Source organism: Haliotis rubra, unplaced genomic scaffold (genome assembly GCF_003918875.1).
Source record: "Haliotis rubra isolate DU_JTF1 unplaced genomic scaffold, ASM391887v1 Scf268, whole genome shotgun sequence".
NCBI lineage: Eukaryota > Metazoa > Mollusca > Gastropoda > Lepetellida > Haliotidae > Haliotis > Haliotis rubra.
Window position 1 is genome coordinate 198,155 of NW_025766758.1, and position 17,647 is coordinate 215,801.

General features: G+C 40.4%; 1 protein-coding gene across 1 annotated transcript in view; it reads left to right on the forward strand.

Annotated features, from left to right (window-relative positions):
- Nucleotides 1–10,899, forward strand: part of LOC124280463 (galanin receptor 2a-like) — a 70,701-nt gene extending 59,802 nt beyond the window's left edge. Inside the window, exons 2-3 of the mRNA XM_046716398.1 lie at nt 3,191–3,608; nt 9,955–10,899. Of these exons, the coding sequence (XP_046572354.1) occupies nt 3,191–3,608; nt 9,955–10,899 (1,363 nt within the window). The remainder of the gene's footprint in view (nt 1–3,190; nt 3,609–9,954) is intronic.
- The last annotated feature ends 6,748 nt before the right edge of the window (nt 10,900–17,647 follow it).

The following is a 17,647-nucleotide window of genomic DNA, read 5'->3' on the forward strand; positions in this document are numbered from 1 at the left end:
CTTTCTTCATTTTCAGAAGCTGAGGAAATCTAGACTTGCCACATTTTCTAGACTTTCGTGGGCTTTCTTGGATATATTTGCTTCAGGGTCTGTACGACAGACTAGGCGGCGAGCTGAAAACAATCAAGTCTGGACCAGACAATCTAGTGGTTATTTTTATACCGTGTGCACAACCGTGCTCCTAAAATGGCCTGCGTCCACGTTTCATCCGTAGAAAGTCTTGACAAAAAGCGCAAAACGTGTCAAAACCTTGATCAAAACGTGAGAAAGGTTAGGGAGCCTATCAGAACGCGACAGACCGGGAGGAAACGTAATGGCATCCGTAGTGGACTGCGGGACGAACCCTAGTGCGCCTTTGAGCTTCCGGGACTCAGCAGCCCGTTTTTCCAACGGCCCTACGCGGACACCGTGATAGACCGTGAGAAAACTTAGCAGGAGTTGACTTTGGAGGGGAAAAAATGGCCAAAACCCCACAGCGCACTACGTTTCGAGGAAACGAGGCTGCCGTGGCCGCCAGGAACATAGTGTAACCCTAGTATTAGCTTGAATGCCAAGACCCTACTGTTACCGTAGTTTGAACGTGGTTGACCCTAGTTCTCCCTGGTAGACCATACCTGACCCTACTGCACCGTTGTGTTGACCGTAGTACACCGTGGTATCATGGCACTACGATCAAACTATGGTTGCCTACCACTACGGTCCTGTAGAACAACTTTCCTGATCTGTATATGCGTAAGATGTGAACTGTATATACCAATCATTTCCTTCAAGATGCATATGCATCATTAATACGTAGAATTACAATTAATCAGGCGTTAAGCACATAGGTCTCGCAATACTTGAAGCACTTTCTATTGAACATCTTCTACGCTGTAAGGCTTAACAAATATATACCCATGGTGCATAGGTACTAATGGTTTCTCTGAGTCAATGTTTTGAACAAAAACAATATGGAACAAAATATCATCAATTACTCCTTGTAGATTGTAAAATAGAGAAATCTTTTATTCTCAAGTCAAACTTGTAGTCTTTATTCCCATTGCCAACAAATATTGGTTTCAGCCAATCAAACACGTCATTAGTGGCTTGTGGAAGTGCTGTGTTCTCTGTTGAACTTTGTTGTGTGCTTAAAATCATACGTACAGTTTTAATTGAAGTTCTTCATATTAAATCGCCAAAATCGTGAAAGGAAAATCAATTTCGTTTTTCACGTGGACAATTTGTTTGAGAAATTGATCAGAATATTAATAAAATAGCAAGTTCAGATTGGAAAATATGGAGTACAATGGCAATCATGTTACAAATATAATACTAATCCGAATAAATGCTACAAACGAAACAGAAATATAATGTTCTGAAGAACAGTATACCAGGTTCGATCAAATCTATAGATTTGAACTTACCCGATCTTACAAATATACGTCCACGATGAAATATCTTTATCGTACTGTTCGTTTCATGCTCTTTGATGAACCTGAGCATGTTGACAGTGGCTTGTCCAATCGTTATGTGGAAGTGTTGAGAGCAAAGCGAAGGTCTCTACTGCTGTTCATAAGAAGGGACTTCAGTTTACAACCAATTATAAAGCATTGATCCGTACGTTCCTGCGTTCACTGTTTCTATTAATAACCATACGGCAATAAAGGCGTGTGTGTAGCAATCAATGTGTGTAGCATATTTCAAGTATGAGTATAATTGACAATTTGCTCATGCTTCGTATGTTGTAACCTTTGGCGTCATGTTTGGAAACCGGTAAATAATGTTTGTGCCACACTACCATCTCATACTTCTACTGAACGTGTTTGGGGCAGTTGATCAGATACAGACCATTCGCTAATGCATTTTATTGACAATAACGAAAGTGGAAGAATTCGTTGTTATTAATGTAATCAATTTAAAACTGGTTCCTTGCAAATATGTAAAGATTACGTAATGGATTTCAGCCAGGGCCTTACGGACGTTTCGGTCTGTACAAACAGTGTGGAAATCTTATGGTAGCACGGGGATGTGACAATAATCGAGCATATTTTGAACGTAAGGTATCAATGATATTGTATTTAAACTGACATTTTCAAAAGTCAAGGTGTCTTATTTTATGAGAATCAATCTTTGTCGCAAGATTTTTTGGACCTTTTTCTGTTTTGTAAAGTAATCAACGGGAAACGTATTTATAGCACCTTTAAGATGATTGTAGTAGATTATTAACCACAACCAACATAAGACATAAACAGACACCGTAGAGAAGACTGTTAACGTATTTCTTGCGGAGTGAACAATATCTTATGTACAGCTGACCCGTGAAGATCCGGGTTAGAATTGATCTTCAGTAACCCATGCTTGTCGTAAGAGGCGACTGACGAGATCGGGTGGTCAGGCTCGCTGACTTGGTTCACACGTGTCATCGTATCCCAATTGCGTAGATCGATGCTCCTGATATTGATCACTGGATTGTCAGACTCGATTATTTACAGACCGCTGGAATATTGCTGAGTGCGGCGTAAAACTAAACTCACTCACTCACGTATAGCTGACACAGTATACATTGTTAGAATTGTGTATCGGATTTACATAAAGGATGTACCAGAAACTACGTTTGAACGAAATTCGCTCATAACAAAATTAAACTACCTTTTTTGACCTGGCCACTTGACCTGGCCCTGTGTATAAATTGTGTAAGCAAGACCTGTCGTGATCACCAGTTACTAATATTATCCATTTATGAGGAGAGATCATTGGGAAGAATATGTAGTAAACGCTGATGGATATCAAGGATCGTGTAAAGTTAGGGTTAAATATGTATGTCAATGAATTTTGGGAAGAAAGGATATTTGTCTCGGAAAAAAAGTTGGTTATTTGTAGCTGACTGGAGTGATAAATAAATAAAGCTCATGATAAAACTCGCAGACTTCAGCCCACCAGAAGAAACAGGGAAAGTGAACGGATATCTAGCTGCAGATATGTAGAGACTTTAACCTTCTTCTGTAAGCTTTTAATTCAAAAGTTAACCTCAACAGAGGTTATTTGCTTCCACGATATCTTGAACGGGATGAGGGAAATAAAGACATTCAGACGTATCAGAAATAGAGACAACTTAAAGTGCGCATGACATTTTCTGATAAGTAATCTCCGGGAACGCTCTAGTATCTCCGGGATGAAATGACCCATTCTAATCCATTTCCTTTATTTCCAGGTATTACGCTATCGTGCATCCTTTGTCCGCCATGAAGATCAACAGCAAGTCACGAACCCGGAAAATTATTGCTGCCACTTGGCTTATCCCCATTGTGCTAGCATCTCCGTACCTCTATTGTCGCAGCTACGCCTTCGCCATTGGAAGCCGCCTCGGTCAAATCTCCAGACAGATATGTGTTGACCGCTTCGACGACATTGACGTCGCTATGTATGGAGAGGAAGCGTGGGGGACGGGCAGGTTCCGACAGGGCTTCTTCATTTTCCTCTTCCTCGCTATTTATCTCATCCCGATGATAACGATTCTGGTAACCTGCATCATGATCGCCATTTGCCTGCTTCAACCAATCTGCATCAAACGGTCTCCCCAGCTGGGCCGGAAGGACGCACGGCGCAGGCACGAAGAGAATAAACGGAAGGTAACCATTGGCTAAAAGCCATTATATGTTGACAATACTTTTCATCTGACATACCACAGATGCTAATGACAAGCTGTCTGTATCCTGACAGACGTCACAATGACCATTATCATCAGGTGAGAGTGATAGATAACACAAGTACAGGTAAATGACAGCCAGACGTTATAATCTGAAGCATCGAAACTGGAAGAAGATAATTTTGATTGTCAGTGTCACTGAATGTGAAGGAGTCAGTCAGAATAATTGCAGCGTGGCAACGCTGACCACAGGAAGAACACACTGATTATACGTCTACACGTTAGACATAAGTTATTTCCGGACGAGCGATCTACATTATTATATAGATTATTAATACATATTGTGGGCTTCTAAAGAACCTCGGGCTAGAATATTGATCTTCAGCAACCCATGCTTGTCGGAAGAGGAGACTAACGGGATCGGGTGGTCAGGCTCGCTGACTTGGTTGACATATGTCATCGGTTCCCCATTGCGTAGATCGATGCTCATGTTGTTGATCACTGGATTGTCTGGTCCAGACTCGATTATTTACAGACCGCCGCCATATAGCTGGAATATTGCTGAGTGCGGCGTAAAACTAAACTCACTCACTCTAAAGAAGTCTAATTGTATCTAAAATGGCTAGATCAATAGGGAACGAAGGAAACAGATAGCATTATTGCACTTTGTACCTGAAAATATTAGTTTCAAGAGCATAGTTATGGCACGCATGATGGGAACCTAATTAAGTTGGTTGTGGATAACTCGCACTGTCAGGACACTGTGAGACACATTGACAGTATTTCAGCCATATCATGATTACAAAAGTTATGTATTATGACACATAAACTCGGAATATATAAACCGGTGGACGTGTTACAGTAAAAACAACTAGAATATCATTGATATAGGTGTAGAACTGGCATTTAAATAAAAAAACAACTATAGACAATGCAATACAGAACATGCTATAGTTCGCGAACTAAAGGTAGATATTAAGGACCATGGAGACTTATGGTACGTTTGCTTCCTCCGTGGACCCAAGCTGGATTCAAACCATCACTTCAGCCGTTATCGATGGTGCTATTGATCTATTTCCAAAACATGTTTGTAAACAAATATTTCAAGCAATTTTATTCCTTTAAAAAACAATAATTAAATGGTGTAATCCTGTCCACTTGGTAGAAACAGACCGACACTAGGTGAAGTAGAAGAAAGAGCAAAGACGTAGTTTTGGACCGCTTTTAGCAATATTCCAGCAACATCACGGCGGGGGACACCAGAAATGGGCTTCACACATTGTACCCATGTGGGGAATCGAACCCGGGTCTTCGGCGTGACGAGCGAACGCTTTAACCACTGGTGTATCCCACCGCCCAATAATTAAATGAAACTGAAATTATTAAAAAGATCCATGACTGTTTTCACACTCAAATAGTTATCCCATGTGATCAAAACGGACATAACAGGTAACTGGAGACAGGTCTATATTTTGCTTAAGCTCTCTTGCTACTTTTCAATGAAAAAATACAACTGCAACATGGACGTCAAAAAAGAAATGCGACGAACATTAAACAAAGGACAGCTGGCGTTGATGTTGTAACTTTATACAATGCTATAAATACCAGCCCTGATAAACATTGGTTCAATACACTTTATACGGTGAGGTAGCCTTGTGGTTAAAGCGTTCGCTCGTTGGGTTCGATTCCCACATGGGTACAATATGTGAAGCCCATTCTGGTGTCCCCCGCCGTGATATTGCTGGAATATTGCTTAAAGCGGCGTAAAACTAAACTCACTCACTCACTACCGCCAGTACATCTAACACGTATCATGCCGACACGAACCTCACTGGGAATCTGTGCTTAAATCGAAAGCTACGTCATTTCACCTTCCGGCCAAAAGAAAAGAAAATGGACCCAACTGACTTTCTGTTGCAGTAATGATGTTCCTTTTGACTCGATTCTGATGTGAAACCAAATTAAACTAAAAAAATCCATTTATTTCCATCTCGGTGTCTACTGAAACTTGATACTTGTTGATTACTATGTATGTTTTTAGACAAAATTACAGCCATAAAAGCTTTCATGACTAATTAGATGTTGTACAACCATTAAATGTGATTGCAAGGGGAAAATGAGGTTTTCAAATTAAAAGCCGAACTTAGGATTGACATCTTTCCACGAAACAAATCACATCACAGAAGAATCCTTTTCTGTGAAGCCCATTTCTGGTGTCCCTCCCTTGATATTGCTGGAATATTGCTAAAAGCGGCGTAAAACCAAGCTCACTCACTCACGGGATGGCATCTTTTTTTATAAAAGTGAAGTGATTATTGATAATTAGTGGCTCAAGAAGTTTTCGAAGAGTTTACACAGAAAACGTTATCTATCAATACTTCTTTGTAGTGTGTTTGTGCAGTTTGGGTACAAAACAGTTTATCAGCCAACTCAACTCACCTCAATCCCAAGGTCATCTCTGTCAATATTTGGTGGTATCCATATTGGATCTTGATTTGAAGTTCAAGTAAATCCCATAGATTGTTTCTTCTACCATTTTGAGGTAATCTATTTTGGAACCAGTCTTGGGTTTAACGCAATCTCTGGGTTATCTCTGCTTTCATTGGGAGAAAACCCCAATGGAACCGGATTTCGGGTGAACTCAGTCTTGTAGATTATTTTGCTAACATTTTGAGGTATCCATTTTGGAACCGGATATCATGTCAATTTCGATTTAGTTCAATCCCTAAGTCATCTCTGGTAACATTTCGGCTTAGCTTAATGCCAAGGTTATGTCGGTTAACATTAGGGGGAAGGCAAACTGAAATTGAATTAACGAGTTAACTATCGATATATCGTGACTATCGTGCCGATTAACACAATTAACAATAGTATTACACCAAATCAACATAATTATATAGTTTACTTATGTCTGAAAGAGCTACGTCCTAGGGGAAGATTTAGTATGCGGTTAACAGTGACATGATGCACTACGCCCGAGGCGTTACGGAGGAAGTCGGGAAAAGCCGAGTGGATCCCAATGTGATCGAACGTTTTGCTAGAATTCGTTGTCATCCCTGGCTGATGGTGATTCAAAACATATGTTATGATACTTTCGGAATCTTAGAATGGAATTTGCTTTAGACTGAGATTTCGAAGGATTATCGAAATGGTTTTCGTCGCCGTTAAAGAACAATATGTCTTTAAAATCACAGACATGAATACAAAAGCTCTTAGTAATTCGACCCAGCAACGTCTCCATAAACATTAATAATGCATCATGATTCTGTACTGCTGAAACAGGGGTTACGATTAATGCGGGATTGGTTCAAAATAGGGATATGTGAGTCGTCGATCACGAGGCAGTTCGGAGCCGTTTTGATTCCTTAATTCACATGATTGATAATATAAGTACGAGGACAAAATGTAGGTATAAGTTTAAAACCACATTTAACAGCTTCCAAAATCACTGTCTGCCGAGAGCCAAATGGGACGAGGTCGTCTTTTGCCACTTAAAGGCGCCTTAAGCTCTGGAAAATTGCCAGTCCCATCACGTTAGATTCAAATCCTTCCAGCACAGCACGTCTGTCCTCTACTTCAAATTGTACATCAGTCTCTCATGATTACACTAATTACATTGACATAATGGGCTGAATCTGGGCAAAGTGGCGGCCGGAATCCGCAGGAACATTTTCGGGCAGAGCCAGTTTAAGCGCTTCGGATTACTGGTTTCGTGTCATGATGGTGACAGGCCTCCATAGTTGTTTCACGTCGCTTTGAAAGATGAAAACTCTTTCGTGTCTTCAGTAGTGGTGTGACGATTCATCGATACGCATCGATGCATCGATACATGGGCCGCCGTGGGGAAAAGGGTCTGGTCCACGGTGTGACAAGCGAACGCTTTAAGCAGTAGGCTAGCCCATCGCCCCTGTATCCACAGGGAATACGTCGAGTAGGAGTGATAACTTTAACCATAGGTTGTCCTTACACACGCTAATTTGCTCTACTCGAAATGCTTAGAAATTATGTTCAGCAACACACGCCTGTCGTATGAGAATGACCCGTGAAGATCCGGTCAGAATTGATCTTCAGCAACCCATGTTTGTCGCCTAGTCGAGGCAACTAACGGCATTGGGTTGTAAGGCTCGCTGACTTGGTATCCCAACTGCATCGATCAGTGCTCATGATGTCAATCTCTGGACTGTCTGGTCCAGACTCGATTATTTATAGACTGCCGTAACTGGTTTATTCCTGGGTGCGGCGTTAAACGACTAACAAACAAACCTAATTTGGCCAGAGCGTATATAATGTATGGGTGCACAGCTGATGTGACCAGTCCGCTGTCGTGATGAATGTGATTAGTTCGACTTAATGTCCAGATGGTGTGGCTCGGTTTGCTCAGATCTTTACCACAGTATGTCTGCCCTAGGAGCACTGTTATCACTACACTAAGACGGTATATTTCAGTTGATAACAGCATCTGAGTTCGGCCTTTCATCATTTGGTTATTTAGATCAAAATGGACAGTTATTTTGTTTGATCAATTTTTAACATGTAGTTTGTAACTTGTCACGAAAGGTAGGGCCTAGGGTTTTTTTTCGGGCATTTTGTTTCTATTTGCAAGACCGAACACGGCATGTTGACAACTACTTATTTCAATTTTCACATTGTGTTAAACCCTTTTATTGTGTATGACCCCCGCACTCGGGATTCTAGAAACTCAGGCAACTCAAAGAAGTTATTCCGGTTGATCATTAAGAATTATATCTGACTAATCGACTGAAATTACTGGATTATAATTCAGGATGAGATGCGAATGTAAGTAGGTTTCATTTATATTCAGTACTTGTATTACAGAGTGTTGGTCCGACAAAAATGTGCCTACCGCCTTGTATGTTCCAAACTGTTATATTTTATGGGCGCTTGTATTCATCTTCGTTTTCCTGCAGATCACTTATCCTGCTCAGGGGTCATTTGACACTCAGTGATGTTTTGCTTCACGTCCATTGAAGAGCACCTTGTAAATGCTTAGTAATACTCAAATCCATTTAACAGCTCACTATTTTAATTACACAGCAACAGAAACCCCGTTTCGATAATTATGACTCGTCGCTGTAGGTTGATAACGTACATAGTCCCTCCACTGACAACTGCGAACATTTTACTGAAGAGAAAGTCTTTACAAGAAACAAACGCTAACTAAGTCTTCACGAGGAACATGTCTGTACACTCTGTTGAAATAGTTTACACGCCGTTTTCACCTGACAATGTTAATCACTGGATTGTCTGGTCAAGACTCGATTATATACAGACCGCCCCTCTGTAGCTAGAATATTGCTAGGTGCTTCATTAAACAAAAATAAATCAGTCAAATTCTTTCTTCTTTGTGCAATAGGGTACCCTAGAATTAAAGCGTTCGTTATCACGCCGAAGGCCCGGGTTCGATTCCCCACATGTAGAATTGAGTGAAGCCCATGGCTAGTGTCCCCCACCTTGATATTGACGGAAAAGCGGTCCAAAACAACCTCTTTGCTCTTTCTTCTATTTCATCTAGTGTCGGTCTGTTTCTACCAAGTGGACAGGATGGTCAGGATCGATTGAAACGGTGTGAATAGTTGTTAGCAATAACAAACTGGATTGTCTACTCCAAACTACTATAGATTATATACATGCACCTGAAAAATTGCTGAGTGCGGCATTAAATATGTTCAACAAAACGACTAGTGGTGTCTTAAACGCCTCTGTGCAAAAGCGTTATTTTAAGCAATAAGTTATATCATGAATTTAAAAGTGACTTTCACAGTGACATCCGATCTTTTAGACATACTTGACTTCACTCAATCCATGGATTCTTTTTTGTGGTATTACTGACGGTGTTAAACAACAAAACAGCATCCTTACTTACAGTAAGGTTTATGACCAACACGCTTTACCGAGTGAGTGAGTTTAGTTTTACGCCGCATTCAGCAATATTCCAGCTATATGGCGGCGGTCTGAAAATAATTGAATCTGGACCAGACAATCCAGTGATGAACAACATAAGCGTCGATCTACGCAATTGACATACGATGACATGTGTCAAGCAAGTCAGCGAGCCTGACCACCCGTTAGTCGCCTCTTACGACAAGCATGGTTTACTGAAGATCAATTCTTGCCCGGGTCTTCACGGGTTCGCTTTTAACGAACTGACGGATATATGGAACTATTTTGTTAAGGGTCTCCTTCTTTTTTCTTTTTTTAGCCAGTTGCTGTGTATTTTCGTTGAATTGTGTATAAACAAACGTAAAGTTCCCTTTGAATTCCTTATATATAACGGTAGTTTACTGTATTGTTGTTTCGTGTTGTTTCAGGTTGCCCGGATGGTCATTGTCATAGCAATTGCTTTCATCGTTGCCTGGTCGCCTCAGTACTGGGTCAGCATCGTTAGTCAGATCCAGGCCTCCTACAACAACGGCAGCAGCTTCCTCCACAAGAGCAACTTCCTCTTCACGATGCTCATGACCCATCTCAGCGGCTTCCTCAACAGCTGCATAAACCCCTTCATCTACAGCATCATGAGCAAAAAGTTTCGGCGCAGCTTCAAGCAGATCATCGCCACGTTCCTCTGCTGCTGTGTCTCCAAGCATATCTTCCGTTACCAGGACAGCATGAACGCTACGGCTTCTCACAGCTATGCTCAAACCACACGACAAAGCATGACGGATGTTCGAGACACGCATGACTGTCATATCAGCGAAGCGGCTTCTTCCGGCGGAAGTAGCAGTGGTGGCGCGAGCCAACATGGCCGCGGTTCCGCTTCGAGCAGGAGGAGTAGGGAAACGAAACCAAATCTTGATAAATCGGGCAAGAAGTCCACGGGATTTGGTCGGTCGTGGACGGCGTATTCCAAAGACAATAAACCTGGTTATAACATAATGTTGAAGTGTTTGAAAAAAGAACCAGTTCAGAAGAAAGACGCTGAAAAGAATCAGAAAAGCTTAGATAAAAAAGAACCTGTTTCTAAAAAGATCACCGACTCTGATACGGATAATGTTCAGTCAGACACGTGTCTTATAGCTTCTGGAAGTTCAAAGACATATCGATCTAATGAATTTCTTAATGCACATATTGATACGTGTTCGGATTCTATAGATTCGGACGTAGAACTCGCTACATCACGTGATCAGATCAATGCCATACGGGAAGAACACGAAATGACCTTGAAACCCTCGAACGGCCATTCTTGTGAAGGGGCGAAACACTCACATTATATCCTAAACGGCAAAACATCCAATGGAAACTGTGTACGGTTATAAAGCTATAGGCATATATCCGCCATTCCGTCCGAAAGGATGTATCATACTCGGCAAAATTCGATGAATTCCGAGATACACCTTGGATATCGGAAATATCCGATGTGTTCCAACTACATGCTGGTGCTGTTTTCCGTTGCCTTGTAATTTCATTGTGGGAGGCGATTGGTTTGAATATATTCCAAGGATCATTTAATATGAAGGAAAGATGTGATTTCTCATACCAGAACAAAAGAGGAACTGTTCTTCGCTTGGATAACATCTCAATTCCAATTCAGAATGTATGAATTGGTGTAGTGAGGTACAGTGTTACGATGATTGGATCCTGAGAGCTGTGACTAAACGGAATCCCTTAGATTTCACTTGGGATCAGGGGCGGTGGGGTAGCCTAGTGGTTAAAGCGTTGGCTCGTCACGCCGAAGACCCGGGTTCGATTCCCCACATGGGCACAATGTGTTAAGCCCATTTCTGGTGTCCCCCGCCGTGATATTGCTGGAATATTGCTAAAAGCGGCGTAAAACTAAACTCAGTCAGTCAGTCACTTGGGATCACCAAGAATTTACAACTGGATGCGTTAGGTTCATAATTGCCTTGGGAGTATTGTTTATAGCCGCTTGCAGAATCAAAAATATATTGTCCTGTTGCTTGATTTTGTCGTAAATTGTTTCGTTAATTCTTGATTTATTACCATGTTAAACAAATCATTAAATTATTGTTGATGTAAATATACAACAATGAATGCTCAAATAGCACTTTTCATGAAGATTAAGGTTTACACTGAAATCGAAGTATTTTGTGTTTGATGTTTATTGATTCCCCTCAGTACTGACCAGCAACATCACTGTCACCATCTTCGAATTCAGGGGCTGTGATGTGGCCTAGTGGTTAAAGTGTTAGCTCACGCCGGGTTCGAGTCTGAAAGGGTCTATTGTGCCAAGCCCATTTTTGTGTCCTTGCCGTAATACTGCTAAGAGCGTCAAAAATCAAGCATTCGCTAATTCTAGGACAGAATATGAAAGTTCTTTAAAACAAAACACATGCACTGGCAGTACTACGTTGTGTTACATTCAGCCTTCAGATAGTATTACATATGGCACGCTCTACTGTTGATATACTATATATCCTCTAAGTGTGCGTCATGTACCCTCTTAACATAAACATTTGCATGTTTTTCATACGTGGTACTGAGCAATTTCAAAATGCTTAAACTTATGGTCAGATAGAGATAAAGATTCGCAGTTCTTATCGCCATCACTACTGAAAACGATTGCACATATAGCTTAAGGTTGGAAAGAAAGAAATATGAATTGTAAATATTGTCTGTCTGTGATATACTTAAAGTAGGCATGTTAAAATGGAGTGTTGTAAATTCACAAACATGTACTGTAATGAAATATCAAATTTATAACAACAGCGCCTGTGCAAACTATATTTGTACATTGAGAGCTGAGAGGGTTTTGTTTTAAAAGGAACTGGATTATTTTCCTGAAAATGTAGTTTGCTCGATGTTATTTTTTAGATGGCATCAGTTATATAAGATTGATGATCCTCGTGTTAGCCAGGGTTAAAACAAGTGTCCTGCAACTGTTGGTGTACGAGGCAACTTAATAGGATCGGGTGGTCAAGCGCTGATTGTGTTGATCGTGTGTCCAGGGGCGTTGCTCGAAGTATCAGCCTCTAGCTTGTCTAGTTGTGCAAATATACGTCTCCATCTCCACAACTGACAAGCAAAAGACGACGGCGATGATGATGATGGTGACGACGACGATGATAGTGATGATGATGATGATGACGACGACGATGATAGTGATGATGATGACGATGATGGTGACGACGACGACGATGATGATAGTGATGATGACGAGGAGGAGCAGGATTGTGATGATCTTATTATGTGCAGCTTCGTAAATACACGATAACCATTCATAACACATTTAACGATTGACAAATATGTACCATGATGTATATCATTCCAAATTATATAATATGTTGAAATGTATATCACTGTTTTGTTATGTTTGTGCTTCTGTTGGAGTATGATTACTTCCTTGCCCGGTGAGGAAATATATTTTCACATAATGTTGGCATATAGTAGTTGACATATTGATCGCATTTGTATTGTACAGTTCACACACTCATCATGTAAATGTAGATATGTACAGGCAATAAGGCTTACTGATGCGGCTTAATTACGCCTGTAAGAACAACGTTCCGCGATGTCTATGTAGTTGCGACACTGTATGAGCATCTTTGAGTTCTTTTTCTCCTTATATATTTTACAGAAATATACCGAAATAGCCATGAAATTCGAAGTGTAATTACATAGAATATGAATAATTAATTGATCATTGTCACCAGTTTGAAACATAAAACATTTCAAGGCTACGTTTGAAATTTAGAGTTATAGCTCTAATCGACAGCAAATCCTGATTATGAAATAGACTGTCGCTTATTGGTAAAGTAGACCTCGAACCAAATGTAAAAGAGAGGTTTTCCTTGAATAATTATAGGTCAATACTTGTAGTTACTTTCTTGATCGTTTAATCAAAAGTGTCTATCCCCCTCACATAGTTCACATTATCGGACATTCCAGAGTAGACATTTTAAGATCTCAATAATATCGTATTTCGACATTCGAACTTTTTCGAGTTTAGACCTTTGACATAACGGAGCTTTGAAATTTACGGAGTTTCGAGCTTTGGAGTAAACGGAATTAATGGATTTGAATGTTTAATATCAGCTCGGAAAATACATTGGAATTTTTTTCAAATAGAAGTAACGTGTAACAGCAGCAATAGGTTGATAGTTTGAAGGAATACGATAGGTAAGAAACTGCCATTAGTTATATTGAAAGCACCAACTTCGGGTAAAACAATAATGGTCCATCACTTAGTGTTATTACCAATCTTGAGATGAGGGCAAAAAAGAACATTTTGGTTTCCTGGGATGCACCTTGAAGTATTTCGAGTATTTATTAATACAATGTCACTAACGAAATAGCGTATTGACTCATACTGAAAGTTCATTCTGTGATGCAGCACATCCTGTAAATTGCACACAAAAATATGCTATGGTTATGATATAAGTCACAAAAAACTGACAGAGTGCATTATCTTAATGCGACTGACAATTTTTCTTACACAAATTGCAATTTTCATATCTTCAGGAAATTCGATATCAATATCTGGAGAATTAATAACTTCAGTCTTCAATCTTGTATTGTTGATTTGTGTTTGCAGTTATGAAAATGGGCGGTGGGGTAGCCTAGTGGTTAAAGCGTTGGCTCGTCACGCCGAGGATCCGGGTTCGATTCCCCACATGGGCAGAATGTGTTAAGCCCATTTCTGGTGTCCCCCGCCGTGATATTGCTGGAATATTGCTAAAAGCGGCGTAAAACCAAACTCAGTCAGTCAGTCAGTTATGAAAAATCACAAGAATCCTTTCGTAGCTCATATAGATCTTATAAAACATTAGATGCCAGTGCAAGAATGCTAAATGGTAACCGGTAATCATATCCACGTCATATTCATGCTCAGTCCACCACTAGTCTAATGTGTGGTTTCAGAACAATGGCACGGCTAAAAGACGTTAAGCTTCTCAGGCACCGTCACGTCAGTTTAAATCCTGCCGGTCATTTTTATTGCCAGTGTAATGACTGAAATTGTGTTAAAGAGTCGGGTTTCATGAGTCCTGTTGTGCTTGTTGGTATTCTTGATGTGGAAAAAACAAAAACGTGTTTCTCCCTTGCCACTTATGTTTTCAATGAAATAGAGAAAACGCATTGCCTTTTTGCCTTGGCTGGTTGACGAAAGACAAAAAGGTCCATTAAACACAAATTTATACAAAGATGATCATCCAAATTTCCAACTGATCAAGTACGTTACACCAATCGACAAACTATAAATACTGACAACTGTTAACAGTATGAAGAGTTTCCATAGCGCTTAATCGCGAGAGAGTTTGTTAAGTCAGGTTAACTCATTACTAGATGGAATTCAGCAAATTCTCTGAACAAAGGTTCGTTTGGCAGGATTAGAAACGCCTTGCGCATGATATTCACAACTGCAAGACCATAACTTCCCAGCACAAACGTCTTGATTCAAATTATCGACATTCCACTTTGTGAAGTAATTCTGTCTGACAACTGGTAAACGAGCATGTAAACAGCTCAATTATTTGGCCATGTTTGCTGACGAGTGAAAGTAACTAAACGTTTCCTTGTACATCAGTGATATTGTTTTGTGAGGTCAATGCTTGCCCTTGTCTCCAATGAAGCATAAAACTTTGTTTATTGATTTTGTGTGAATTAAATACGTTATAAGAATCCATTGTATCGTGTTGTTCATCAGCCTTAGATAAGACTCCACTGGGCCTCGGTGTTCCAGGACTCCGATGTCTTTTTAAGGGGCCGTTCAGTAGTCTAGCGGTTCATGCGTTCGCTGTTCAGGCTGAAGGACCAGTTCAGTCCCCAATATTGGTATTACATGTGAAGACCATTTCAGGTGTTCCCAATATGATATTGCCTTATCCTATTTTGGTACTATATGTGAATGCCATTTCTGTCGTTCCCTGAGATATTGTTTACATTGTGCTAAATCTGGTAAGACAATATTCAGTCTGTTCCTTGAAGATTTGATGTTAATTCTGCTTTACTGCAGGCAGAACCAATTATGACGAGCGCCAGACAGGGAAACCACCAGGACCAGTGTTCGAAATAGCCACTGGCCTGTGGCTAGTAAAAGTCCAGTCGGGCCAGTAAATCTCCACAGTCACTGGCCCGACTGGCTAGTGAATTTTCAAGGGGTCATATTGTAAATACATGTATATCACTTCTCCGACTTGTTAAGTTATAATACACTTTTTTAAATCATGCAAGATTATGGCATGCTAAAAATGTTCATCATATTAGCAGCTTAATGATGAAACCCGTGTCTACATTCAAATTTCGGGCCAGGGAATACTTTTGTGGGCTAGTAACTGTCAGGCACAGCTAGCCCGTCTGGCTTGCAAAATTTGGAAACTAAACACTGACCAGGACTACCTTTGTAAGGCTTTTAATGTATTCTGGTATGACCCAGTAGAGACACGTGTCACAAATCCGTCAGTGTTGGCATAAGCCTGACACATAAGATACCTTCCCGAGAGATCATTGGCCTCTGCTCTTGTCCCACACTGAACCGTGTTAGCCTCCCTCTCCAAGTGACTATGTTCAAAATACCTCTCCCAACAACCAGTGATGTGATTGATTACTACCGTGAAAACCCTACAGCCTAAGCTGTATCAGATAGGCACAGCTTAGGCTGTAGGTTTTCACGGTTTGTTTTGTTTGTTTGTTGATTAACGACCCACTCAGCAATATTCCTGCTATCTTGCGGTGGTCTGTAAATAATCGGGTCTGTACCACACAATCCAGTGATCAACAGCATGAGCTTCAATCTGCGCAATTGAGATATGATGACACCTGTCAACCAAGTCAGCGAGCAGGTCCACCAGATAGCGTTAGATCCTCTTACTACAAGCATGGGTTGCTGGAGATCAATACTAGCACACATCTCCACGGGCAAGGATTCTCAAGGAGCTGAGAATGTATTTGGAACAGATTAGACCGAGATTCATTAGACCCAGTAATAATACCACACGCTTTGAGCACACCTATCCACACCCTGTTATCATCAATCATAATTTTTACATGTACTGGCATCAGAATTAATACACTTTTCAGTGTTAAGAGGCATTAGTGGTCTCTCATTAACACCATCAATAATCAATATACTTAGGTGATGTGTGCTTCCAAGTCCCAGTTCTTCAACACCAGGGGCTCCTTTCACGAAGCAACCTTTACTAAGGTTAACCTTAAATCCCATTTTTTAACATTGCACTAAGGTTACCTTAGGGCCTGTTCGATTATTGCGAAACTGGTTTTGGTTTTTGAAACTGGTTTCTCCTGTTATAAACGAGTGTCTAGTTTCGGATACATGGTTTCAAAGTGAAACTAGTTTCTAGTTTTATAAATGAGTGGATGGTTTGACCATCCGGTTTCAAAATGGATACCAAATAAATGTCTCAGCTACTGTATATGTGGAACGAATTGGATGACAGCATATGTTTTTCATTTCATCAGTGAATTAACAAATAATAAAGATATGAGATGCTTTTGGAGGTAAATATTTGCGTATATGTACTTATACCGTTACAAGTAATTATATATATACAACTTACATATAATAGTCATGTTCAATAGACTAGTCCTAGTTGTCAGTTGATTTTTATCATTATTTTGGTTCCAAAAACTGCTGCTCTATTTTGCCACCATGATCAGCTGAACTTGGCGCTTTCGTTTCCGCCATGTTTGTTGTAAGAGAATGCGAAACTGAAACTGCGAAACCTGCCTCGGAGATGGTTTCGAAGTTTCAGAGACCAGTTTTAGGTTTCGCCATAATCGAGTGCATGGTTTTCCCGAAACCAAAACCGGTTTAGCATAATCGAATAGACCCTTAGTGACTTTCAATCACCTTAGTGCTTTGTGAAAGGAGGCCCTGATCCGTAATTGCAATAAAAGACAAGACACGTCATTCCAAATACACATTCTGTGTCAGTTTATATCATACACACGCACACACATTACAGCTTCCATACAGTCAGTGAGGGTACATCTGTAAGTTCTCCATATTTATCCATACACTCTCACAGACAAAATTCCATTATGACAGACATGACAGTGATTAAACAGATGTGCTGGGGGTAGGTGGAC